The following is a 25,405-nucleotide window of genomic DNA, read 5'->3' as shown; positions in this document are numbered from 1 at the left end:
CTGTATGTCTGATTGTCGTTATTTTCTGAGTCACGCGCCAGCATAGTATTAGTTATCGATAACAATTGCATAATTCTTTCGTCTAAATGCAAATCTTCTAACCCTTTGAAGAGATAAGTGTGCGCTTTGCCATCCGATCCGTAAAAGATTAATTTCTTGGGTCTCGTTTTCGTAGGTAAGATGGCGACATTGTTTTCTACGGATTTTATCGTCACCCTAACGGTTCTTTGATTTGTATGCAATCCCGGCATTGTAATGACGGTATTTCTCATGTCGGCCAAAACGGGACTGATATCAGACATCTTTAAAATGTAGGATGTGCGCTTGTTGACTTTTTGTTGCAATTTTATCTGTAACTGCTTCAACGGTGCCCAAGATTCTTGCGGTTTATCAGGATTCGGTGGATGTTTCATTTTGTCAATAACATCCGTTAGAAGACTTTGAAATTTAACTTGAAAGGCTATTTCATGTGGTGTTTCAGGTTTACCTGAAGTTACTTGGTTCAACTGTTCTAAAACAAATACGATAGGTTCGAAAATAATTCGATGTTTCTCTTTAATCAGTTTTTCTTTTTCCTCCGCAGATAGGTTTACGTTATTTTTTACTCTAGCAATTTCTGATTCCAACTGAGTCAATCTCTTATTAAATTCAGAATGATGCTGAACTAATGTCCCAAGACATAATTCATCCCAAAGCAGATTTATTCTCTGCAATTCCTTAACTAATAGTTTCACTTGTAAAATGGTCGTCGGTGCTTGATTCGCTAACGTTTCTACCATGTCAAGGAAACAAGAATTTAATTCATTATTTGTTGTTTTTTCACTGCCGTTGTCTTCCATATCAAAATTATCTTCATCACTTTCAACATCTTCATTGGACAAAAGTGACCGAGGAACACTCAATTCCGTCAGACTGTTCTGTTCATTTTCAACTGCTCCCGCGACAGCCGGGAAAGTAATCAAATGGGGAGTATCTTCTGCGAGCCGGCATAGTAAATCGGAAACACATTTCCTCACGTACGTTTCAGGGTGGTTAAGTCTAGAAAATAGTTGAGGTATGATCACCTTCCAAGGTTGCGTTGGGGTGTTTGCCAAGCCAGACTCGAGGACTGTTTGTAACTCCATAGCATGTTTAACTATTAATCTTAATAATCGCAACGTAGCGTTTACTACCGAATTTTCACCGCTGTGATTGATATAATCCGATGCACAGATAAGCTGTAAAAATTTAAAATACGCATCAGCAGAGAGTTCAAAGTATGAAAAAACTCTTTTTTGGGCCTGACGCCATATATCAACAAGCAACGCTAAATGTTCTGGGAAAGCGTTGTTTAACGAGGGTACAGTTCGTAAATGATTTTCGATCATTTCCGATGTGTTTATTTCGTTCCAATCGATGTCTTCGTCGTCGCAAGTTGCTTTTGTTTTCGATAAGATTTCACACACCGCCTCGAAATCCTGCTGAGAGCATCCGATCATAACTCCCTCTATTTGAATTTTATCATTATCAGTAAGCTGCTCCCTTGTTTTAGAGCTGAATTCCACCATTTTTCGGCCCCATCTAAAACACCACGAGGCAAAACTCGCCCAAGCTTTTGCTAGGCCCGGGCATTGATTGACGCCAAACTGCAACAATTTGCCCACAGCGGAATCCGAGAGTGGAATAACGTTTTCGGAAATATTATTATCTACTAAGCCAATTTCCGGTAAGGCTGATACTAGTTTCATTAAAGGTGAATCATTGTCTATTACTTCGTCGGTTTCACTTTGTACCCATTTAGAAAGCGTTAAGAGTAGTCTCGTTCCCTTTTCCCTTAACTCATAACTTGGTTCGCCCAAAGCAAGCCGCTGGGAAAATCCGAGGGATATATTCGCACATAAGTTAATAGCGCGTACTCGTGTGTCTTCTTTTGCATATGTAACTTTACAAAGTTCCGCCAAAGCAGTTGCGTTATTCAACGTCCAAATGTCTAAATCATATGTATTATTTGACATCAACAGCAACTCGCTCATATCATCCAAAGTATCAACATTGTGTAAACACATCTGGAATGCAGGGTTTTGCTTAAAGTGCTTGAGGAGTTCCCTTTTAGCCATGCCCAAGTTAGCATTCTTTCTTGCACTTTTTATGACGTCGAGTCTTAAACATTCGGTGTAGAATACATTTTCTTCGGTCATATTTAATTTCGTGAAGTATTGATTCCACCACAAAATTCTACTTAAGTTTTTCAGCTGTGTTCCATATTTATGATCTTTAACAACAGACGGTTTGAATGGATTTAATATTGCCTTTCCGTTTTTTAGCACACTTGTCAATCCGTGATTTGCTAGTTGGAGTACAGCAATTTCTTTTAAAAGGTGGACAGCATTTGTCCTCGCAAATTCTTCTGCGCTTGCATTAAGCAATGTCTTACAATTTTGCAGGATGGCTTCAAATGATTCATCGTAATCATTATAATAATAATTGATGGCTGTGTGCAGCAAAGTGGATTCAATCTTGTTCAAGAGGCCTTGATATGAGCATGTATTTTTTGACAATTCTGTACTGTCCGGATGTAAAATATCCCAGTCGGATAATTGCTCAGTGATCTCTTCGCCATCTTCGAACATCCTTAGTGCAGATGAGCAATCCCAATACGGATCTGACTTGTTTTCATCATTATAAATCTTTACTGTTTGTATGTCTTCCCAACTTTGTATGTTTTTGTATGACTCTATCATTTGCTCTTCAATAAATTTAGTTCCTTTTGCATCTAGAACAGTGTTAGAATCAGTGTCAGGGCTTTCTCTTTCAGCAATTAATTTCTTATAAAATTCGATTGCTACTTCATAGCGGGAATTGGCTTGTTCCGCGGCTCCCTTCAACCAGGGTAATTTCTTGTTAAAATTTTGCTTCAGCCATATGTATAGGCCATGTAAGACTTCTGGCTCTTGAATTTTAATAACAGCTCGCGCCATATTAATTGCTATTGCTTCAATATCAATGTTAGCATTGGAAAGTGCGGTCTGAAGGATTAGAGACGCATGGTAAACAACAGCGCCGAAATGACCTGAATGTAGACTGACAGCTAACGTAGCCGGACGCACTCTGTTTTGCCATTCCCGACAGGTTGGCCAATTTGTATGAAAAAATGTTCTTACGGGTTTGTTGACGACAGGCAGAACTGTGGCTGTGCCTTCAGCTGCATTATAAATGTACTTTTCCAAGAATGTCATAAACTCAATAAACCAATGTGTTCGCACCTGTTCTGCAACTATAACATCCAGCAAGTTATGTTCTTCTTTAGCTACAAACTTACTTTCAGTCGAAGATACGTCTCTTGCTATTGCTTTTAAAGCGCCTTCGATCTTCGTAAAAGTATCCTGCGGTTTTCCCAAAGCAGTTCTCAGTTTTAGTGTGATACAAGTTTGTGCCAATTCAGAGAGTGCCCAGCTTACACAAATTGAAGAAAAGCAAGTGGCACATTCGCGAAAAAATAGTAAATTTTTCTCATCAAAGTCTTGTCCTTGTATTGGCCATGATACTAAGAAGGCATCAATTAACAAGTTTTTGTCAGTGATTGATAATTTTAATAAGTTATTCATTATGGATTTGAAATGATTGTTGGATAATGTTGTAAATGATCCTCTCATAAGATACTCTTTTAAAGCATTTAGTTTTGTGTCACTATTAAGGACTGTCAGGCTGACCTTTCTTGATGTAAAAACTTTAACCATTTGCCTGTCAAGTTCTTGTTGGACAATATCCCAAGGCAGTTCAAAGAGCACATCCTTACATAAACTCGATACCGTTTTATTCAGATTATCTATGTGTAAAATGCAGATTATTGCCATTTTATTCAGTACCATGGCATTCCAGACCAAACCTTTATTTTTTAGCAATTGTTGGCAATTCTGCAAGACTATAAGAGTAACATTCTCATTGAAATTGTGGGCATGCATTAGCATATTTGTTGTTAAAACCAGGAAGCCTTTTGACAAGCTTACAATGGGCAAATATTTTTCAAGCTGACAGAAAATATCTGATATCCATGTCAATACTAATAACAAGGTTTCTTGTGGTACATCTTCTTCTAGAATGATACTCAATGTGTTCAATATAACTGCTAAATGTCCCGAGGTTGGACTTACACTTGAAACATCACCAATGTTAAGATTTGATAGACCATAAATATCACTTGCTCTCTGTTGCGTATTGGTAACCAAATCACTTGATGCAATAAAATGATTGTTCTTCTTACAATGGGAATAGAGTAAATATAATATAGCATATTGTAATGTAGGTTTATGTTTTATTAAATTTTCATCATGAGGACACATCTTGATTGCTAAAAGCTCTAGAATGCTCGGTTTCAATGCCCACATACCAATTATAGAGTTACTTGCATTCGCTAGGTCACACAAACATTGTAAATAGAATATTATGTTTTTCTCAGCATCTTCCTTGGAAAGTTCTTCAGCATATTCAACTTGGATAATCTTTATACCAGGTATAATAATAGAAAAGGCATTTTGTATATCCATCAAGACAAATTTGTATGTTTCTTGTAATAATGGGATGTTTTTCAAATTTAGGAAATTACTGTACACCAACATTACATTTGTCAGAATTTTAGTATTATCAGAAAACCTCAAAGGCCGAAGCAAAGACTGAGGGCCAATAATCTGTGTGATAAATTCCAGAGGAAGATTTGCAGCTATCTCTTTAATGGTTATGGATATAAGATTTATAATGCTGAGGCAGACTTCTGTGTCAATCATTAGATATTTTGTCAACTCCACAGTTATGAGTGAGAATAATGCTGATGAGCAAGAAGTTGCCTTAGTCTGCAAGTATATCAGGAGCAATGTAATACTTTCATTTCCTGCTATTATCAAATCTGGCTCAACATCATCACGTAGCACTTCTGTCAATACTTGAATTATTTTTGCCATTGCTTCTGTGAGGAAAGACCAAGACGCAGTTTGAGAAACTGTAGGGCTGAGTAGGGTGCCCAAACTTTTGACAACAGTGTTGAAGACATTGAGAAATGATGCAATCTTCTGCATACAGTCTTCATGAGAATCTGATGCAGACTCATGGTTATTAGTTTCCAATTCATTTGTATAGGCCACCATATCTTCAATAAATTGATTTAAAAGATTTACCGAAAATCCAACGTCCGCTTGCCAATGACGACTCAGTTTAAGTAATGACTGAAGAGCAAATTCTTTTATTTTCTTAGGTTGTGCATTGTCAACATGCCACCCAACAAGAATATCCACTGTGTCAACAAAATGGTTTGCAAAATTTTCAGGATATAAGTTTGACATAACAATCATAGCATTGATGGCAGCCATAAAGACATCTGCAGAGTCAGTACTTTCTATAATTTCCTGCAAGCGATCCAGGGTCATTTCTGCAAAGTCAGATAAATTAGGTGTTTGAAAATCCAGCTGAAATGTTTCTATAAAGGAGAGAGTCAAATAATGTTTAATAGATGTGTTATGGTCAGAAAAAGTCATTGCAACCCAATCCAGATGTCTCTTAAAATCATGTCCCATGACATAACCGATCCTCCCCAATACAATCGCTGCCTTCTCTTTAATTTCCGGGCTAGGCGCGTCAAACAGAACATCCAAAAGTGATTCTACTAAGATATCATAAGATCTTCGTATGTATCTTGCATTTTCAGGTAACATTACCGCATCTTGCAGCTTGCTACATATGACCAGAGACTTTTCAACGTCGGTTTCAGCACACAAGCGACGCAAAAGCTTTGATATACGTGGATCTTCAGGCAGATTGACGGCAAGGTCCGATCTATCATAAAATTTATGGCTATTTCCTTGCGACCAGCTGTCGTTATTCGATGATCCTAACGGTTCGTGATATTTATAGGAATTCTCATCATGAGCATGTTCAGACCTTGGCGGGAAGTCGCTGCGGCCCCGTCCGGAACCTCGGCCGCTCCCTCGTGAATGCCTGAATTCGGTGATACGTCCTCGGCTCCGAAATCTACCATCTCTGTGCGGCCCGCTAAAAGACGGAGTATCATACGCACCAACATAACCTCTGACCTTATCATCCGTTGTGTTTTCGTGACCGATTTCATTTCGGTCTAAACCGTCGGAATTCTCCGATCCTTTTGAATTTTTAACTTTATTATTTGCAGAAGTGGATAGCATCACTAGGAATTTTGTTCAATGTGTAAATTAAACCACACATGGCCGTAAAATAACGCCAAAACACTGTAAAAACTTAATGTAGACAAACGATTCTTCATCAACTTCTTATGCCAACAGACAAGAAAATACAAGTGTCATAGACTATATAGGAAATCTGTCAATTGTTAACAATGTCACAAAGCAAAGATTAAAGCTCTTTGTTTTTGAGACTAAGCTTATGCTTAAATCATAAAATCTAGCTATTGGTAGTAATTCATCGGCGATACCTATTCCGAAATATGATTTAAATTATTTGAAACAAGAAAGCCTTTAATGCTACCCTCAGCTGTTTATTCGCTACATTTGTTCTAGACTTTTTGGTACTTATTTATATGTCATTTGACTCATTTGTCATAAAGTTTTAATGCATAAAAATAACCTCACTTTTATGATTGCGTGCAAGTAGTAAACAATGCTAGTGCTAATAATTTGTTGATCGTTGTACCAGTCGTATTTCCCAATTAAATAGCATTTCGTTGCTACTGTAGATAGCTTTGATTAGGAGACTTATGTACAATGAAAGCCAATAAGAGAAGTCATGATTTTAAAGGTAATTCATTAATTTAATGAAAATCACTACAATATCTCATCAATTTCTCACACTAAAATTTTGTTTCAGCATTAGAGCTAAAACTCACCGAAGAGTCTGTGTCCCCACATGTCATTTATTTCAAAGAACATTCAGTGAGAGAACACAGTTCGGACAAACCATCCGGTCGAACTCTTTTCGTTGTCAACTTGCCACCGTATGCCGATGAAAAAGGGCTTTCAAACGCCTTTCAAGAAGCTGGTACGGTGCATTCCGTGAGCTTTAGTAATAAACCCAATGAAATAAAAGAAAAACCTACCAAAACATTATTAGCGGAACCATTGAATCCAAGGTTTAGGATAGCGTATGTGGTATTTAAGAAAGTTGCACAGCTGGACAAAGCCTTAAAACTGTCAAAATTAAAGCCTATGTATGATAGCAATGATGAAATAAAACTTGGTATGGATAAATGGATACAAGAATACAATAATTCAATAATGTTACCTAAAAACCTTAAGGAAAGCATTGAAGAGTTTATGAAATCTTATGATGCGGAAAAAAAGAGTGCGGAAGAGAAGGAAAAACAATTAGAGCAGGAAGATGACGAAGGTTGGGTTACTGTTACAAAGGGTGGGAAAGTGCAGAGCTTTGCCCGATCTGATAAAGTCGAACACAAGATTATGACTAAAGAAGAAAAGAATAAAAAGAGAAAAGAACTGAAAAATTTCTACACTTTCCAAATAAGAGAATCTAAAATGAAACATATTGTTGCACTGAGGCAGAAGTTTGAAGAGGATAAAAGGAAAATCGCACAAATCAAACAAAGCAGAAGATTTAAACCTTTTTAATAAAATAAAAATACTTTTTACTAGTTTCATTTCAAATATGTTTTAAACACATTTTATTTCATATTCATAAGTTGGAAAATACATATACAAAATGCATGACAAAAAATGGTTATTATGGTATTTTTTTTATTAGCCTTTTTATTGACATAATTTTATATATTTTACATATATAAATAAGTATGAGATGTCACAGGCCTCCTCCATTTCCTGTTCTTGTTATATTTCTGGTATTTTTTTTTCTTTATCTGTTTTTATTTCATTTTTTTCTTGATAAAAAATTTTATTATTTGGTTTAATATTATGGTTGAATTTCCTTTTTCTTTTTCATTTTGTTTGTTATGGTATTTAGCATTGGCATATTATCGTATTTTACATATTTACAATTTTTTTACTTAAAAATACTACATGTTATTATCAAAAGTATAACATACAGTTTTAGAAAACTTTCTCTAGACAAAACATTAATATTAGTACATAAAATATGATTTTTTCTAGAGAAAGTTTACATTTTTAATCCAATTCTATTGATATTAAATTGTTTAATATAATTGTTCTGTTGATACTGATGTCAGTTCCTTACAAAAAGGTTTTGTTACTTTTTATATTGCATTGGTTTAAATCATATATTTCTTCAGCCACATTAACACAAATATTACATATTTTCATACAATGTACCAATTGTAACTACTGCAACCGCAGTATTCACCATGGACTTCATGTTGTCCCATCATTGGCACATAGTCCCTGTCAGATAGCCTGTTGATGTGTTTTTACAACAATTTTCAATAACCTAGCCTCCGGTAAGGAATCTAAAGCTGCTAACAGATGGTTGATGTTGCCATAAACACAACCACTTGCCAAAGCCACTTGCACCGCCTGGCCAATACGATCAAGGGTTTCCTGCAAAATGAGCGATTTTAGTTACACAGTGACTAAAAATATATTTGGTTGATTACTTGTTGCACTATCTAAACAATTTTATCTTTAAAAGTCTTGGTATCGCAGACATTTTAGAAGCAATCAGCCAAAAAAGTTTGCATCATCTATTTAAACACTATATTTCCCAAAAATAACACAGACAAGGAATATACTCATTTCAATTGAATTAAACTAATAAATGTTATGTGAATTGAACAAAATACTTGTGATCTGCAATTACAATTGTAATATATTTGGAGACTAACTTGCAATCTTTCATCCTGTGTCACATCACAGCCCCGCTCCTTAAGGTGCTGTGTGTACTGTCTGATGGGGTGTACGAGGGCGGCTACCTTCTGCGCGTTGAGTGCGGCGGGCGGGCCGCGGCACCGCCACCACCGCATGCTCTGCAAAACTCCCAGCTGCAGTTGTAGATACAGTTCCCGCTCTGTCTGTGCTTTTGTAATTGATTTCAATGTCTTCTCACCTTCCAGTTTTATTTTTTTGACTTGAACTTCTACCATTTCTGCATCTGTGTTTTATATTATACAAACATATCAAATATGATACACCATATCTCCAAAAAATTATGTTAAAACTCAGTAAAACTATTAAGTAGACACAAATTTATATTTTTTATGATCATTTTACCTTCATCAACATATAGGGGTGCTAGTGCACACCATCTAATCAGTCCCGCAAATGGTGTGACAGCTGCCATTGGTATTGCACCATTGGGCAGTGCTGCAGCATTTACTTGTGCTGACATACATAAGGTTGGTGTGGTGTACACCTGAAAATGTAAATTTAAATCACACCAAAACTGACATAACATTCTACTGTCACTTAAAGTGTGTTTTTAATAAGTTACTAACCCACAATGTAATGACTTCCAGAAGATTCTTCGGTGGCAACTTGACAGGATTCTGACCATCCAACATGTAAAGCTCGGTGACAGAAGTGATGAAGTTTGAAACAAACTGTGGAGCAGTGCTGGCTAGAGACTGCAGTGTTCCTTGGTTTTTTGTATCAAGATAGAAATGATCTCGGATTATATTCTCTACGAGTTGCAAAGACTGTGGTGATGAGCACCCCATCTGTTGCAGCCACACACCGACTGCTAGAAGAACCTAGTGACAGTGATTGATCAGGACAGTGTTTTTATACTATTAAATATTAAATAGAAAATGAAAACACCCAATAAAATGTAAGTGGAATTTATAATTATTCTACAGACTTAAACACTATTTGGTCTAAACAAAATTTAATTTGCCAGGATTACTTACTGGTGTGCTAGAGGCAGACACAGCCATACTAGCTAAAATACACAATATTTTTAACTTTCGCTGATTCTCCATATCACCGAATAGAGATAGAAATATTGTATTCTTAGTAGTTTCATTATTACAGGCAGATAGATATTCGCAAATAATGTCTATGAGTTGCAACTCTTGGAGAGGACTTAGACCCCCGCCTCGGCGACCGCCGCGACGGTCTGCTTCACAAAACACAAACTCTGATACAATTTCCATTGCCCCATCGATTTGTTTATTTGTCGGAGCAACCCTTCCCACCAACAGTTGTTCTGAAAACATCAAGATAATGGCAAACATGAGAGTACACTGCACATACCATAAAAAATACAATACATTCAGAAGATAAGTACTTCTTAGTTAGGGAAAATACTCACCAATTTTTAATAAAGCTTCTTTGGCGGATGCTGGAAACTCTAACTTTCTCAAAGAATGCTTTAAATCGGAGATAGACATTTTTTAAGCAATACTTCTAAAATTCACAAGTTAAAAGTAACTTATCATTAATTAATTAAATAAATATAATCAAACCCAAGATAAGGAAAGGGATATTAAAATTAAAATCTACCAATCCAACCAAAACCAAACATTATTTTTAAGTTTTGACAGAAAAGTAAACTGAAAACTGTCACTGTCAGATAACTATTTTATATATGGTAACATTTTCCTGCTCGACAGAAAGATAATAAATAAATAGCAGGTCGATTTTATTAATCTGCCTAACCTAACGTAGTCTGTAATCTGTAATGTTTCAAACAATGTCAAAAAAATCGTCGAATGTCAAATGTGCAATTCGATATTAATGTGCATTATTTTGTTACTAAATTACTGAATTGCAACTTAAACTGCAAGAAATACTACATTTAATAATGGAAGTCCTCGTTGCTAATGTTGACCATATTAAGTTTGATATAGATTATGCTTTGGAACAGCAATATGGAGCTCTACCTTTGCCATTTCCAGGAATGGATAGTACGTAAAATGTTAAAAGTATTTAATATTAATTATTGTTATTGGAACTGTCACATAAATGTTAAAGTTGTATTTCAGAATCGACAGCTGCAGTGTGCGAATTTTACAGCAACCCTGGAGGTTGTAGCAATGGCCCTCAGTGCCCGTACAGGCACGTTCGTGGCGACCGCACCGTAGTATGCAAGCATTGGTTAAGAGGTCTTTGTAAGAAGGGGGATCAATGTGAATTCCTTCATGAGTATGATATGTCTAAGATGCCGGAGTGTTACTTCTATGCTCGGTTTAATGCATGCCATAATAAGGAATGTCCATTTTTACATATTGATCCTGAAAGCAAGATTAAAGACTGTCCATGGTAAGATATGGACTTATGATTACATTAATATAGTTATAGTAATGCTAAGGATATCAAGCATATAATAAAGTCCTTTCAAACTTTTTTAGGTATGACCGAGGCTTTTGTCGGCACGGCCCACACTGTAGACACCGACATGTCCGCCGAGTTCTCTGCATTAACTACTTATCAGGCTTTTGTCCAGATGGAGCAAATTGCAAATACATGCATCCAAGGTTTGAATTGCCCGCACCACCGGAGCAGACTAAAGATGCCAAAAGATTGCCAGTATGCCACTATTGCTCTGAAGTTGGACATAAAGCATCCTCTTGTAATAAGATTCCACAAGAGGTAGTTATTTTTTTGTCTATTCCTTTCCATTATTATTTTAATTAAATTAATGATACCACACTTAACAATCCTGAATGATGTTCCTGTTTTTAGAAACATATACTTTATTATTTAAAGTATGAAGGCAGACAAATACAATAGTGTTGTATTAATTTCAATAGATATGTATTTGGAATTTAAAATTTTCAGAAAAGAGAAGCAGCGCAAAGACAGGAGGAGGCAAGATACCGTGCCCTGGGTTATGTGAAGCCGGCTAGTGAGAGTGATGATGCAAGTGCGCATCGCCTTCGTCTCTTGCATAAGCCTTTGGAGGAAGTCACATGTTTCAAGTGTGGAACTAAGGGTCATTACGCCAACAAATGTCCCAAAGGTCACCTGGCGTTCCTCTCCAATCAGAATGCGCCATCCAATCAGAACATGTACAAAAAAAACTAGTATAAGTATGTGAAGCCAACTTAAATCGGCTTCAATATGGACTTATTATAATACTGTGTACAATGTGGACATATAAAATTTAGTATTACATAGGTCACACACATACATCATCTCTGAGCTGGTTCAAAAGATCAGCTCATAGTCCTTAACCATTGAACTGCAGTTCAACAATTTGATTAGCAGCACATGACTCAATCAACATACTATAATTACGGGAGTAGGCGTGCAAACTGTCTGATGACTCATTCAAATCATACCTCAATGCAGGTATAAATTGAGCTTAACTATGAGCCGGTTCACTGATTTGCTTCAGCCATGAACAGTGCGATGATCTACAGGTCATCAGGTTTATTTGAGTTCCCCACTGATTGTAATTATCAACTGATGTGGAGTGGTTATGATAGATATTCCGAGTGGTTATAGCGCTGTGGGATTTATTTACTGTATGTTATATGATTTGGAACAGTTTAATAATTATATAAAAATATCTTGTCAAGAATAAATGTAATTTTTATTAGTGCATTAAAGTAAATTTAAAAAAAAAAACATTTTAATATGTCTGTAATAGTTCGTTAATTCGTTAATAATATATAATGTATAGTGAACATTGGTAATTTATTATCACCGAGTTTATCCCAATTCTTCAAATTTAACCATCTGAATGATATTAAGACCTGACGAATTAATCAAGCATAGACAGTATTTATCTTTTTAAATACAATTTAATAATTCCCATTGCAACACTGTGAAAGGTTTATGTTATCTGTGGTTCACTTCACAATTTACTGACAGCTCTAACAAAGTTTTTCGCGGGACTAAAATATTAAAGCGTGGTGATTTCTATTAATTTAGTATATCTCAAAATATTGTTTTTCTGATCTATATCAGAAAGACAAGTTTTAACAAACATTCAGAAAGCCCTTCTTTTAAATAAGAAGACAATCCCTCAGTGACGCGAGTAATCGCTGAGAGGTTATTTCATTTTTTAACATATTGAAAGTTATTTAAAAAAAATGGTGAGTGTAATTATACTCTAATAGTATCATTAAAATCAAATATTTAATTGTTACCCCTCCAAACTGTTTCTCACATCTACTCGCCCATGTGTATTGTGTACATTTGTAGGTTATGTTTACCGTGCGGTTGCTTCTCATGCACATATATTGTTATCAATTTAAACTAATAAATAAACTTAGCAACTACACGATTACTTGTTTTAATGATTAAAAATGTCAACTTATGTGTTTCATTCTAGGCGGAAAACGAACCAGCAGTCAATCCAAAAGCCTATCCTTTGGCCGACGCTGCCCTCACCGCGAAGATCTTGAATCTCGTCCAACAGGCGGCTAACTACAAGCAGCTCCGTAAGGGCGCCAACGAGGCGACGAAAACTTTGAATCGTGGGTTGTCAGAGTTCGTCATAATGGCGGCGGATGCTGAACCATTGGAAATTGTTTTGCACATTCCGATACTCTGTGAGGACAAGAACGTACCATATGTGTTTGTAAGATCCAAACAGGCTTTGGGTCGAGCATGTGGTGTCTCTCGCCCCATAGTGGCATGCTCCATTACAATCAATGAGGGCTCCCAGTTGAAGCCACAAATTCAGGGTATCCAACAAGAAATTGAAAGACTTTTAGTGTAAGTGACTGTGTGAAGTTAAAAATGTTATTTTTTTAAATACAAGTATTTTAAGATGTATATGCTTTTTGTTTATTTTACCTATTTTCACCCTTGCTTAATTCCAAAGAGTTGATATAATAAGACAAAAATAATTTTTGGTTAAATATTTATTATCTCAGGTATTTAAATAATGACAATAACAATCATAAATATCGTAAAGATAAAAAAATAGTCTTATTATCTTACATACTATGATAATTCTGCAATTTTAAGTTAAATTACATTATCATTCAAAAAATTTCTTTGCTCTCAAGTTCCAATTTCCCTCCCATCTTGTTTCTTGGAACTTAGTGAGTTCTCTTCTCATTTCCTGCTCTCTCTTGTTCCTCTCATCATTATTTGGGAAGCCTTCAAACCAGCCCACAATGAGCTTTGAAAGTTCATCACTTGTCTTGAACACATAACCATTAACTCCATGTTGGACGAGCTCTTCAAGACTGAAAACAGAATTAATTATAAATGTCACAAATATTGTTTTCATGGTTTTACTAGCTTTCGCACGTGACTTTGTTTGCGCGGAATTAAAAAACAATGAAAGCAAGTAACCTATGTGTTCTTCCAGACTATCTCCTACATCCATGCCAAATTTCATCGAAATTCATTCAGCCCTTTAGGCTACAAACTCTAACAAACATCCTTCCAAAATTAAATTCACAGAGAAACTGAACTCGTTACTGAAATTAGGATTTATTTTAAAGTTTGCAAAACACAATAAATTACTTAACATTAAAAGTACTTTTCTAAAAGAAACATTCTTCACTGTTTTCATCTTAAAAAAAACTCTTTAAAATATTTATTTAGAATTAAACAATTTTATACATACCATCGAAAAGAAACAGCACAAACTGGTAAACCAGCTCCGAACATATCAACAACTTTCATAGGTAGATCCAAGCCAGAGGAACTAGTGTGTAAACAGACCCCTAGATCTGCACTCGCTACCATAGTGGGGTAATCACAGGCATCCAACCAGGGGGTGACCATGGTGACATATTGCCAATGTTTTGATGCTATCAAGTCTAAATAATGTTGTCTCATAGGTCCTTTGCCTGTTATCACACATACCAGTTTCGGTAGACTGTTAGTTAAATCATATGTAGTTTCGTACACTGAAATAATTACAATGACAATTCATATAAAGTCTATAGTCTAAGTTAATGATGACAATGTGGAGGATTGCCAGAAACAATGCCTGCTTTATAGACTGTATTTTGATGTGGCATAGATTTATTGGTTGTTCCTTTTCATGCATAAGCACAACAGTCAAGAATGGATAAACAAATAAATGTATAAAACACTAGCTGTTGCTAGCAACTTCATCCACATGAAATAGTAAAAAACATAGCCTGTTACTCTCTGATAATGTATCTTTCTTATGAAATGATTTTTGAATTCGGGCCAGTATTTTTTGAGTTATTTTAATGCATACAAAAATACAAATCTTTCTACTTATAAAATTTGTATAGATAAGTTATAGAAGTGTTCACATTACCTTGCAATGCTTCCAGTAATATACTAAAGTCCTCATCTGGGGTCCAGCTTGTACTACTAAAGAGTAACCCAGGTCTGTCTTGTTTTAATTTAACTTCATTATCTACTATATGTGTGAAAGGTGTACTGATTATATCTCCTGAATTCCCAACATTGTTTAATGGAAAGTGCTCTGGGTATTTTTGACAGAATTTAACAAACCAATCATGTTTTTCTTGCAGATTTATAGGATGGAATATGTGAGGTGGTCTGTCATACAGAACTGTAGCGCTGAAATTTTAAATAATAAATTCCAATCAAACTGAATAACTAAATTAATTTAATCTATAATGAATTAATTAATCTACAATGAAAGTATAATATGTATTTATAATTTTAGACATAAGAGTAAACCTACTTTATATTCCAGTTATCTAATAAATCTTCTTTCATAGCATATGTGACACAAAGATTATGCTGTGCTGATTGACCAAAATACTTTTCCAGAAAAGTGTAAATCTTTAGTATTATTTTTAGGCTCGGTGACATTGATAACGCCATGATAGTGTGCCCATAATTATGCCAGTCTATAATGAATCTTGTTCTTGTAACTAGACAGTAAAATCGACAAACAGGAAGTGTAGGGACTGCAGGCGGATTCTGACAAAGCAAATAATCGCAACTTCCTGTTATTAGTAGAGTTAGAAATAAACTAATTGCTTGCCAAACTGCTTTCAACATAAGCTGTAAAAACCTCGGGCCCCTATCAAAATTACAGCTGTGTAGCTTTGTTATGGTTATATTCGAGTTTTCGAGTACTTCTGTAAGTGGAGAAGAGTCCGTGTAGCCAATTATATTAACTTTTAAACCATTATTACTCAATGATAAGGCATGGTATTGCATTCGCGGACTTCTGCCTATATCCCCCAAGACTACAATTTTAACAGACTTTTTTGGATGTTGATCTGTCATAGCGCCTCTTTTTTTCTGTTTTCTATTTAATTTATAGTCCTCATATCAACAGGCAGTTTCTATCTGCTTTATAAAGTTTTACTTTACTTTGCCAACAACACAACAATATGCACCGGTTATCAGCTTGTCAGTCGATGACAGATTTTCTATCAATGTCATTGTTTTAGTTTTTTTTTTCATGTCTGACAAATGGCCAACAATTTTAAAAACAACACAATATTCAAAGGTACATTAAAAACGGTATCACTAAATAAGGATTGCAATTCAAGAAGTTACCTAAAAGTTAAACATATAAAAGTAGCTATTACTACTACTTTACGGGTAGGTACTTGTATTGATTTGATTCCCAAGCGACTTTACTTTATTTAACGAAGAAATGTGAAGTCTTTCGTTTGTCTGCCATGTATTAAAAAAAATAATGTCAAAATTGTTAAACCAAATGTCAAGTTTGTTTTGATTTGCGATGTTGAAAAAATATTTTACTATTACTATGATTTAATAAATTATATGAATTTGTAAGTGTTATTGAACAAAAACTGTTTGTGTTCAGAGTTGTTACTGGAAGCTGATTTAATTGGAACTATGTCCAAAGTGCTAATCATTCGACATTTACCTGAAACACTATCTTTTAAAGACAAGGAGCAGCTTTTGATGCATTTCGGTGCTCTGCAAGTTTGGGAGACACCTAAAAAGCGTAATTATGTATTTGCGTCTTTTGCTAGTATCGAAAAAGCGAAAGAATCTTTATTTAGATTACATCAGCTTGAAATCGCGCAAAGGCGATTAATAGTAGAATTTTCCTTTGATAAAGAGCCGGTTAATCAAAACAAATATAATGAAGACAAAACTTCAGTTACCACTAAACATATCAAAGAGTTTCTAAAACTCCTCAATGCGTGGAATCCATCTGTGAATTTCTATCAACCTCCTCCAGCACATGTTAAATATAAATATCCTAATGTAGATCCTAAAATCGTTGTAAATATTGTACATAATTTATTTACACATAAGCCATTTTACATTCAATCCTTACATCTTATGAATAAAATGTCACTTGATTCACCATTTAATGAAAATGAAAAAGCTGTATTGTTTTTCAAAGATACTTTTAAGCAATTCTTTCCTGATCCCCCTACTATCCCTTTACCTGCGGTGCCCAGTGAACCTGAGTCGGAAATATCAAGTGATGAGACTGAACAACACAAAGAAGTTGTGTCTAGTTTACCAAGACGTAGAATACACACTTTGCCTGTCACCAGAAAAAGACCAGCTGCCGTTTTATCTACTGCAACTATGCCAAAAACAAAGAAATCGTCACTAAATCAAGAAGAAGTATTTGAAACTGTAGCCCCTACTCCTGAGATCAAGAAGATCTCAGTCATAGTTCCCCAAGATGCATTGACAAAGCCGACAGAGGAACCAGAAGTGATCGGTGAACTTGGCAAATTTGAGAAAGAACTTCAGGAAACACAAATTGAACAAACACAGATAGAACCCGAACAGCCAACAATAAGTCGAAGTGAATTAGTAAGAAACAGAATTTCATATAGAGATATGAAAGTTTTACCTGTTTTCAAAAATTACCACCCTGGTCAACCATCAATGAGGTTGTACATAAAAAATTTAGCTAAAACAGCTACTGAGCAAGATGTGACAAGAATTTATAGACGATATATAGAAAAACTTCCTGAAGATAAGCAAATTGGTTTTGATGTCCGTGTGATGCAGGAGGGTAGAATGAAAGGCCAAGCATTTGTCACTTTTCCTTCCGTTAAAATAGCTGAAGATGCATTAAATGAGACAAATGGTTTCATGCTTAAAGAGAAGCCTATGGTGGTGCAATTTGCTAGAGCTGCTAATAAAAAATCTATTGAATAATCACTTGAATTTTATTCTTCCTTAAAATATATTTTATCATTCCAATGTTTATTGTAATTGGTTTTAACTTAGATTGTAGAATTCTGTACTGTACTGTCTGAAAATGTAGTTTAATATTTGTATGTTTAAAAATATAGTCAAAGTGTAAGGCACTAGTGATCTTGCAATAAATGTTTTGGTCCTTCAAGCCGGATTTTTAGATAAACATTGTAATTTGAGGGATTATGAAATCAAACCAGTTTTAAGTTATAACTATATTTCCATCAATTCAATTGTATATGACAATAATTCATCTACATCGTTATTTGACTGCTTCCCGCACACAGTTTGGTGTAACTTAGGCAACAGACTATCAACTACCATCAACTGATCGACAAGATTATCTACAATTATCTTCATTGTATCCAAAACAAATGTGACTTTCTCATCCTTTGTCATCAAGTACTGCTGATAAAATGCATCCATCAGTAATGTACACCAGTCTAACAGTTTACTTTCGTATTCTATTTGAATATCCATTTCTGAATCCACAAGTAAATAAGATATATAACTCATCAGAAACAAAGCATTATCCAGAGTTAATCCATTCCTTAAATACGGGACTAGTGAGGCGTCACTCACTGGTATCTGTAGCACATAGTTCAGGAAATTCAATTTGATATGATGTGCCTTCCCATCAGTTTGTAAATCACTTTCACATATTCTAAGAAACTCCACATTATTTGTAACATCAACATTATTTGGATTAACTAATTTTATAGCGTAGGTAAGTAACAGAACTAAAATTGACTCCGGCACATCTTTGAAATCATTTAAAACTTTGACAATTCTGTTATAATCATTCTTTTCTATCAATAAAGGTATTATTTGTAAGCATATATTTCTTTCTGTTAGACCTAAATTAACTAAAGCTTTGATATCTTCACTGCTATGGAATAATGGTTTGGTAGGTGTGCCCCAGTTTGCAATTTCTGTTGGTTCATCTGTTGTCACCTCATGGGAACCGAGTAAGCTGGAGAGATTTCTCTTAGTTTCCACTAAATATGGCAACATTCCGATATGGTTTGAAGCTTCTAGTACTATACGGTTATCGAAACAATATAGTTTAGCACCTTCTGTGTACATTTTCATTGGATACTTACAGGAGCCAACACCTAATACTATATTATATGCAACAATGATAGCTCCATCTTGTTCTACATTGCTACCAAATAATATTAAATGGTTTTTCCCCATCCATGCGATAGAAACACTGGAGAATGTAGATATCCACGGAACTGAACCAATTGTTCTCCAATTTCTTTTATCGAAATCATAAACTGTTAATTTGCTATCACTCCCTGAAAAAATAAAACACTATCAAATAATTCTAATAGCAAGGTAGGATCTCATACGTTGATATTCTCATTATGTATTAAAAATGCCATTTCTTTACACTGAACCCTCAGACACTATCTTGAATCATTTAGACTGTAAACTGAACAACTATTATTACTATGTTGGTGTTTTCATATATGTTTGTATTTCATAACTTGCATTACAACAATCTGGCTTTAAGTTGCAGTTAGTTAAACATAACATATTGGAATTTTCCATCAAATACATTCTGTGACTTCTTGTTCAGTTATAGTTTGTTTGTATTTCTATTGACATTTAAGATATTTAAATTTTACAATACTATTCATCACAAAACAGTAAATAATTGCAGTACCATTGTAAATAGTTAATACTCACATAAAATATAAACTCCAAGTTTTTCTTTAACAATGAGATGTCCAACTACGTAAACATCTTCAGTTCTTGTTACTCTCATCCTTTGCAGCTTTGTTTTCTCCATATCGCCCAACTCTTCTCTCAATGGACAAGTCAAAATATCATAATTATCTTTATTGTTTTTTATTATGTAACAAATATGTGCTATATTATTAAGACTATAATATGCTACATTAACAATTGCTTCTGTTTCTTTAATTAATGCTTTACTTTCAATGCTTTTTCTATTATCTAATGCAAATGAGAGAGCTGCACAATTTCCGTTTGAAAATACAACAAGTGGTGACTCTTCTTCTCTCTTTATGAGCTTCAGAATGTTTGTTGTAAACTGAAAAACAAAAGAATTTAAAAGAATTATTTTTATATAGGAGTTTAATTAAAATAATTAATTTGATATTATTCATTAGACTTTACACATCATAAAGTCATTGTTTTTTATATTTTTAATTAACAAGTTCTAATATCATACTTTTTGTTTCTTGATTTTATCCAAATTATCCGAGTCCTCTTTCCATGTCTTTATAGCATTGTTATTGAAAACTCCAACATAGTTATCTTGCTCTTTGTCGTAAATAACTGGGGCAGTTATGTGGTCCTTTGATGTCCAGCCGCCAATTTGTTTTTGATCTGAGAGCTAACAATGTAATATAAATTATAACCTCTTTCAGTTGTTAATGCACATGTCAAAAATAACTTATTCTACAAATGAATTAAAACGAATAGTTATTAAAATATTTACAATTGAATGAAGAAGTATTTCGATCAAAATATTAGCGTACCCGATATTTATTAACCACATTCCGGCCTAGAGATACAACAACGCTCGACTCTTCTTTATCATGTGCTACACCTAAAAAACTCTTCTGATCAATTAGTGGACACAAAACGTAATAATTATGAAGTTTTGCCATTACTAAAGAATGTGTAACGCGTGAATTTATAAAAAAAGTTTGACGAAAATCAGCAATATTATGGTTATGTTTTCAAGGCAGACGTAATGTCATATTTGACATTTGACAACTTTTTAGTGTTACCCTTGGAGGTAATAAGTTCTACGTACAACAGGTCTGTACTTCTGCAGTCAAAATAAAGAAAATAAAACCTTATTTTAAGGGGATAAGAGTCTTATTGCAAGCAAAATAAAATTGAACCTGAGTGAGAGCGCTATAAGTGTTAGCTGTGTCCCTTTCCAGCAGTGACCTGGAGTTGCCAGACATCAATCCTTTCGTTGTTGGTAGAAAAATAGGCGATTGATTAATGTAGTGAAGTAAAAATATTTACTTCTAAAAAGTTTCTAAACATTAGTTATAATTTACTACCGATGCTAATACTAATAATTTATTTTTATGCGACGAAATGATGGGGACATAAACCAGAAAGTGTTGAGATTGAATGTGGATGGATTGTGTAAAGGAAGATATGCTTAAGAAAGGAGTGGATTCAGATATGACGGCTGATAGAGATGTATGGAAGAGCAGCACATACTGTGCCGACCCTCCATAAGGGATAAGGGCAAGTGGATGATGATGACCGATATGTTAAAGCAATATTACTTGTAGCAACACGTAAAACTTTACTAACGCAAAAAATTGGGATTGGCGTACAGGTTTTCTCTTATTTGTTTGAAATTCGAATACCTAAACTGAAAACACCGCATGACATCGCCAAATCGGACTTCAACGGCGGCGTTTTTGAAATCCGTGATATTTTTAAAATTGCCTTGTTAAAATGATGAAAAAATGTGTCATAGAGTGTTCGTTTAAAATCCATCTGAAGCAATGTTCTGCTGACATCAGGTCACGAATTATTTATTTACAATTATTGTCCTAATATCTTATTTCAATATGGTCACCATGGCCAGAGAGGGAAAAATGGTACAGTTATTGAGGTCTCGCTCGGCTTAAATTTATCGACAAGAGCTCTATCCTGTTCTAGTAGTCCACCCATGGTGTTACCAAATTATAGACAAATTAACTAATAGCGATCCGTTTTATCAGAATGAAACAAAACGCAAAATTATTTCACTGTACGTGTTTTTATCTTATTTGATTTTCATAGTATTTGTTTCCAATTCAATAACATTCTTTTACAACACAACACAAATATCATTTTATCCCAATTTTATATGGTCACACCGAGATCATTATTATGAATTGTTTGTGAATTCAATTCCTCAACCCAATTCGTAAATTCAAGGTCGACACTTGATACGTCGTATGACGTAATAAGCCGATACAGTGCGCGCAATTTTTGTTTATTGGAATGAAGTTAGATTTGATAATGAGTTGGTCAATAAGTTATAAAATGCTGTATATTATTTATATAATGCTGTAACTTTTGATTTAAATCACTAATAAAGATCAATGAATGAATAAACATCTTATAAAATAAAGTTTTCAAAGTAGTAACAAAACGCGAAATTTGAAACGTACCAACTTCGCATTGTTAAAACAAATTAACATAAACTATACTTTTTATCAGCTCTCAGTTGAAGTTTGGAGCTCAGTGTCAAGGTTCGCCATCGCCACTATAGAAATTACATATTGTAGTTAACAACTTCTACAGTACCAGGTACTGTACTTTTGAATATTATTCAATTCAATTTGCGTTATACGCTTGTGGTAAACGGTCGTACGCGAATTGAGCAGGATGTCTACAGCCGGTAAAGTTATTAAATGTCAAGCTGCGGTCGCATGGGAGGCTGGAAAACCTCTTTCGATTGAAGAAATCGAAGTTGATCCCCCGAAAGCCGGCGAAGTGCGTGTAAAGATTTTAGCAACCGGCGTCTGTCACACCGATGCCTACACTCTGTCAGGTAAAGATCCCGAAGGGGTATTCCCCGTCGTCCTCGGTCATGAAGGTGGTGGAATCGTGGAGAGCATCGGCGAAGGCGTCACGTCAGTCAAGCCCGGCGACCACGTCGTGCCGCTGTATGTGCCCCAGTGCAATTCGTGCAAGTTTTGCTTGAGCCCTAAAACCAATCTTTGCCAAAAAGTTCGCATAACCCAAGGCCAAGGTGTGATGCCCGACGGGACGAGGCGATTCCGCTGCAAGGGCAAGGAGCTTTATCATTTCATGGGATGTTCCACATTTAGTGAATATACAGTCGTTCTGGAAATTTCGTTGTGTAAGGTTAATGAAGACGCAGCGTTGGATAAAGTATGTCTTCTCGGATGCGGAGTGCCTACAGGCTACGGAGCAGCATTGAACACTGCCAAAGTGGAACCTGGAACGAATTGCGCTATATTTGGTTTGGGTGCTGTCGGGCTTGCTGTAGCACTGGGCTGCAAGGCGGCGGGGGCTAAGCGAATCATCGGTGTCGATATTAACAATGACAAGTTTGAAGTGGCAAAGAAGTTTGGAGTGAATGAGTTTGTTAACCCTAAAGATTACGACAAACCGATTCAGCAAGTACTTGTTGATTTGACGGATGGAGGTCTGGACTACACATTCGAGTGTATTGGTAATATCAACACAATGCGTGCTGCCCTGGAGGCTTGCCACAAAGGTTGGGGGGTATCTGTCATCATTGGAGTGGCTGCAGCGGGAGAGGAGATCAGCACTCGTCCGTTCCAGCTGGTGACAGGTCGCACATGGAAGGGCACAGCTTTCGGTGGATACAAGAGCCGTGAAAGTGTTCCAAAGTTGGTAGATGAATATGTTAACAAGAAGCTGCCTTTGGATGAGTTTGTTACTCATAATGTGCCTCTGAAAGAAATCAACGAAGCATTCCATTTGATGCATGTTGGTAAATCTATCAGAGCTGTAGTGCACATGTAAGCCTGAGAGCTTCAAATATATTTTTGTACTCAGAAGCATTTATAAATGTTATTAAACCTTAATACTGAATTTGTATAAGCTATCACATGTTAATAAAGTAATATTTCCAGAATTTTCTTTCATTAAACAGTTTCTCCACTTACATAAATATGTAGACAGAGATCTCATGATTAGAAGCTAATAAGAGATTTAGATTGGATATAAAATTCATTTAAGCATTTGCTAATAGTAAGGAAATGTTAATTTTATCATTTATTTATCTCAATGTGATATATAAACTAAAGTGCAAATTGATAAAAAACCATAAACTGAATTGTGTACAGCTTTTTCATAAATACATTTGTTGGTAAAAAATTTAGATTACTGAATAAAAGCAAACAAATGATTGATTAAAATTCCTTTATTGATAACAAAATATATTACAAGTCATGTTACACATGGTAGATCTATAAATATGTCAACATTTTATATAACAATTGTTATAAAGTAGAACATACAATACTGTGGGATCACAGAGTCGGTCGTCATGTCCGCAGGATTCATCTCTCTGCCGTCACCTGCTCATAATATTCTACATAACTCTCACACTGCTCACCTGAAAGTAAATATTAAAAAATTAACTGCACAATAATAAAACAGGCTATTCCGGAATTCTATTCACTATAAATGGTATTCTCAGAGGAACTAGATGGGTTGATTGTAAATAAGACAAATAAAATTGTAGACAATGAATTAACTTGGAGTATATTATTGTCTCTGTTTTTAAGAAAATAACAAGTGATATTTAATACTGGTATTTGCCAATAATATAAATTATATAGCTATTATACATAAGATGGCAGTTGCACAATAAAAAATGGAATTAATAATGGTCACACCATTTCTATAATAATGTTTATCAGTGATACCATAACACTCATGGGTTTATCACACTATAAAAACATGGCGAATGACTTTTAACCTTTTGTTCATTTTGATATGATAATTACTTTTGCTTACATAACTGTGCGGCGTCGCCAGATGATGGCTACGTCTAGGGGAGGGGGAAGCTACCATTAACGTGGTCTAGTTTAAAGAAGTTTTTATATCTATTTTATTTTTCGATATCTTTAGGGTGGCTGCTAACATCTAAGTAATAATTTTTGGTGTTTAAAATTAGCAAGTTTTTTAATTTACCGGTTTTATTCATATGATAATTACGATAAAATTGACTATAACCTCTTACATTAAAGTATAATGAAAAATATCTTTGGATTTACTTTTCGTTTATTTCTCCTTTTGGTAGAGTTTAATTTTTCTACCATTTTGTTTTCCTTAATTTTAAATCATACAGAAAAGATTTGTTATTTTCAAATACGTATCAATTTCAGTTATGTTGCGTATTGATTAGATAATTTATATGACCTTGGATTTCGATAAGATGTTGTTATAACGATTTAACACGTTTATGTACCAAATTTTATTATCTACGTCATGCCATTTAAATATAACTCGAGAAATATTGATACCTACTTGAAATAAAGTAAAAACATTTTGGTTGCTAATTGCGATATCTTAATATTATATCAAAAGTAATCAATCATAGGATCATATGGCATATTATGTGATACGGAGTTGTTTCAATAGTTACCTGTGTATTTAAAACGATTATTATACAATTTTTACCTAAACAGGAGGTGGGATGGCCATAGAAAAGTAACTTTTCGTTAACAGAACAATTTCAGATTAATATAGAAATATGCAGTTGTTCGTCCGTAGTGGCTAAGTGTAGTTTTTAAGTCACTTACAGCGTACAATATTATAAATGCGAAAGTTTAGATGGATTGATAGATGTTTGTTAGAGTTTATAGCCAAAACGACTGAACAGATTTCAATGAAATTTGGTATAGATGTAGAGGATAGTTTGGAAGAACACATAGGCTACTCCCCTTTTTTTTTTTATT

At 34.8% G+C, this 25,405-nt stretch overlaps 9 protein-coding genes across 9 annotated transcripts; 5 read left to right on the top strand and 4 right to left on the bottom strand.

The window, feature by feature from the left end:
- Window positions 1-2: 2 nt before the first annotated feature.
- Window positions 3-6,295, bottom strand: LOC106101677 (serine/threonine-protein kinase SMG1; the record flags this gene model as incomplete). Its single annotated transcript, XM_013280986.1, has 1 exon — window positions 3-6,295. A coding segment is annotated over exon 1 (6,165 nt), but the record flags the coding sequence as incomplete, so codon positions are not given.
- Window positions 6,296-6,547: 252 nt separating this feature from the next.
- Window positions 6,548-7,619, top strand: LOC106101700 (ribosomal RNA-processing protein 7 homolog A). Its single transcript, XM_013281010.1, has 2 exons — window positions 6,548-6,756; window positions 6,826-7,619. The coding sequence occupies exons 1-2, from the start codon at window positions 6,723-6,725 to the stop codon at window positions 7,581-7,583; spliced, it is 792 nt and encodes a 263-aa protein (XP_013136464.1). The 5' UTR covers window positions 6,548-6,722; the 3' UTR covers window positions 7,584-7,619.
- Window positions 7,620-7,708: 89 nt separating this feature from the next.
- LOC106101699 (uncharacterized protein C7orf26 homolog) lies at window positions 7,709-10,396 on the bottom strand. Its single transcript, XM_013281009.1, has 6 exons — window positions 10,192-10,396; window positions 9,788-10,086; window positions 9,377-9,631; window positions 9,153-9,294; window positions 8,768-9,033; window positions 7,709-8,483 (listed from the first exon to the last, which is right to left on the bottom strand). Exons 1-6 carry the CDS (start codon window positions 10,268-10,270, stop codon window positions 8,331-8,333), a joined length of 1,194 nt encoding a protein of 397 aa, XP_013136463.1. The 5' UTR covers window positions 10,271-10,396; the 3' UTR covers window positions 7,709-8,330.
- Window positions 10,397-10,573: 177 nt separating this feature from the next.
- LOC106101685 (cleavage and polyadenylation specificity factor subunit 4) lies at window positions 10,574-12,443 on the top strand. The gene is made up of 4 exons (XM_013280994.1): window positions 10,574-10,786; window positions 10,865-11,141; window positions 11,231-11,471; window positions 11,661-12,443. The coding sequence occupies exons 1-4, from the start codon at window positions 10,684-10,686 to the stop codon at window positions 11,904-11,906; spliced, it is 867 nt and encodes a 288-aa protein (XP_013136448.1). The 5' UTR covers window positions 10,574-10,683; the 3' UTR covers window positions 11,907-12,443.
- A 225-nt stretch (window positions 12,444-12,668) lies between these two features.
- On the top strand, window positions 12,669-13,607 carry LOC106101689 (NHP2-like protein 1). Its single transcript, XM_013280997.1, has 2 exons — window positions 12,669-12,922; window positions 13,162-13,607. The coding sequence occupies exons 1-2, from the start codon at window positions 12,920-12,922 to the stop codon at window positions 13,549-13,551; spliced, it is 393 nt and encodes a 130-aa protein (XP_013136451.1). The 5' UTR covers window positions 12,669-12,919; the 3' UTR covers window positions 13,552-13,607.
- Window positions 13,608-13,691: 84 nt separating this feature from the next.
- LOC106101713 (chitobiosyldiphosphodolichol beta-mannosyltransferase) lies at window positions 13,692-16,176 on the bottom strand. Its single transcript, XM_013281029.1, has 4 exons — window positions 15,478-16,176; window positions 15,082-15,350; window positions 14,413-14,698; window positions 13,692-14,026 (listed from the first exon to the last, which is right to left on the bottom strand). Exons 1-4 carry the CDS (start codon window positions 16,029-16,031, stop codon window positions 13,816-13,818), a joined length of 1,320 nt encoding a protein of 439 aa, XP_013136483.1. The 5' UTR covers window positions 16,032-16,176; the 3' UTR covers window positions 13,692-13,815.
- A 275-nt stretch (window positions 16,177-16,451) lies between these two features.
- On the top strand, window positions 16,452-17,912 carry LOC106101714 (RNA-binding protein 40-like). The gene has a single exon (XM_013281030.1). The coding sequence runs from the start codon at window positions 16,614-16,616 to the stop codon at window positions 17,907-17,909; it is 1,296 nt and encodes a 431-aa protein (XP_013136484.1). The 5' UTR covers window positions 16,452-16,613; the 3' UTR covers window positions 17,910-17,912.
- A 236-nt stretch (window positions 17,913-18,148) lies between these two features.
- Window positions 18,149-20,687, bottom strand: LOC106101712 (nucleolar protein 11). Its single transcript, XM_013281027.1, has 4 exons — window positions 20,462-20,687; window positions 20,152-20,316; window positions 19,644-20,010; window positions 18,149-19,249 (listed from the first exon to the last, which is right to left on the bottom strand). The coding sequence occupies exons 1-4, from the start codon at window positions 20,591-20,593 to the stop codon at window positions 18,162-18,164; spliced, it is 1,752 nt and encodes a 583-aa protein (XP_013136481.1). The 5' UTR covers window positions 20,594-20,687; the 3' UTR covers window positions 18,149-18,161.
- A 1,279-nt stretch (window positions 20,688-21,966) lies between these two features.
- On the top strand, window positions 21,967-23,574 carry LOC106101683 (alcohol dehydrogenase class-3). The gene has a single exon (XM_013280991.1). The coding sequence runs from the start codon at window positions 22,332-22,334 to the stop codon at window positions 23,460-23,462; it is 1,131 nt and encodes a 376-aa protein (XP_013136445.1). The 5' UTR covers window positions 21,967-22,331; the 3' UTR covers window positions 23,463-23,574.
- The last annotated feature ends 1,831 nt before the right edge of the window (window positions 23,575-25,405 follow it).

This window comes from Papilio polytes, unplaced genomic scaffold (assembly GCF_000836215.1).
Source record: "Papilio polytes unplaced genomic scaffold, Ppol_1.0 DF823958.1, whole genome shotgun sequence".
Classification (NCBI taxonomy): Eukaryota; Metazoa; Arthropoda; class Insecta; order Lepidoptera; family Papilionidae; genus Papilio; species Papilio polytes.
Note: the sequence above shows the minus strand (reverse complement) of the source record. Positions and strands in the feature narration are given on the sequence as shown.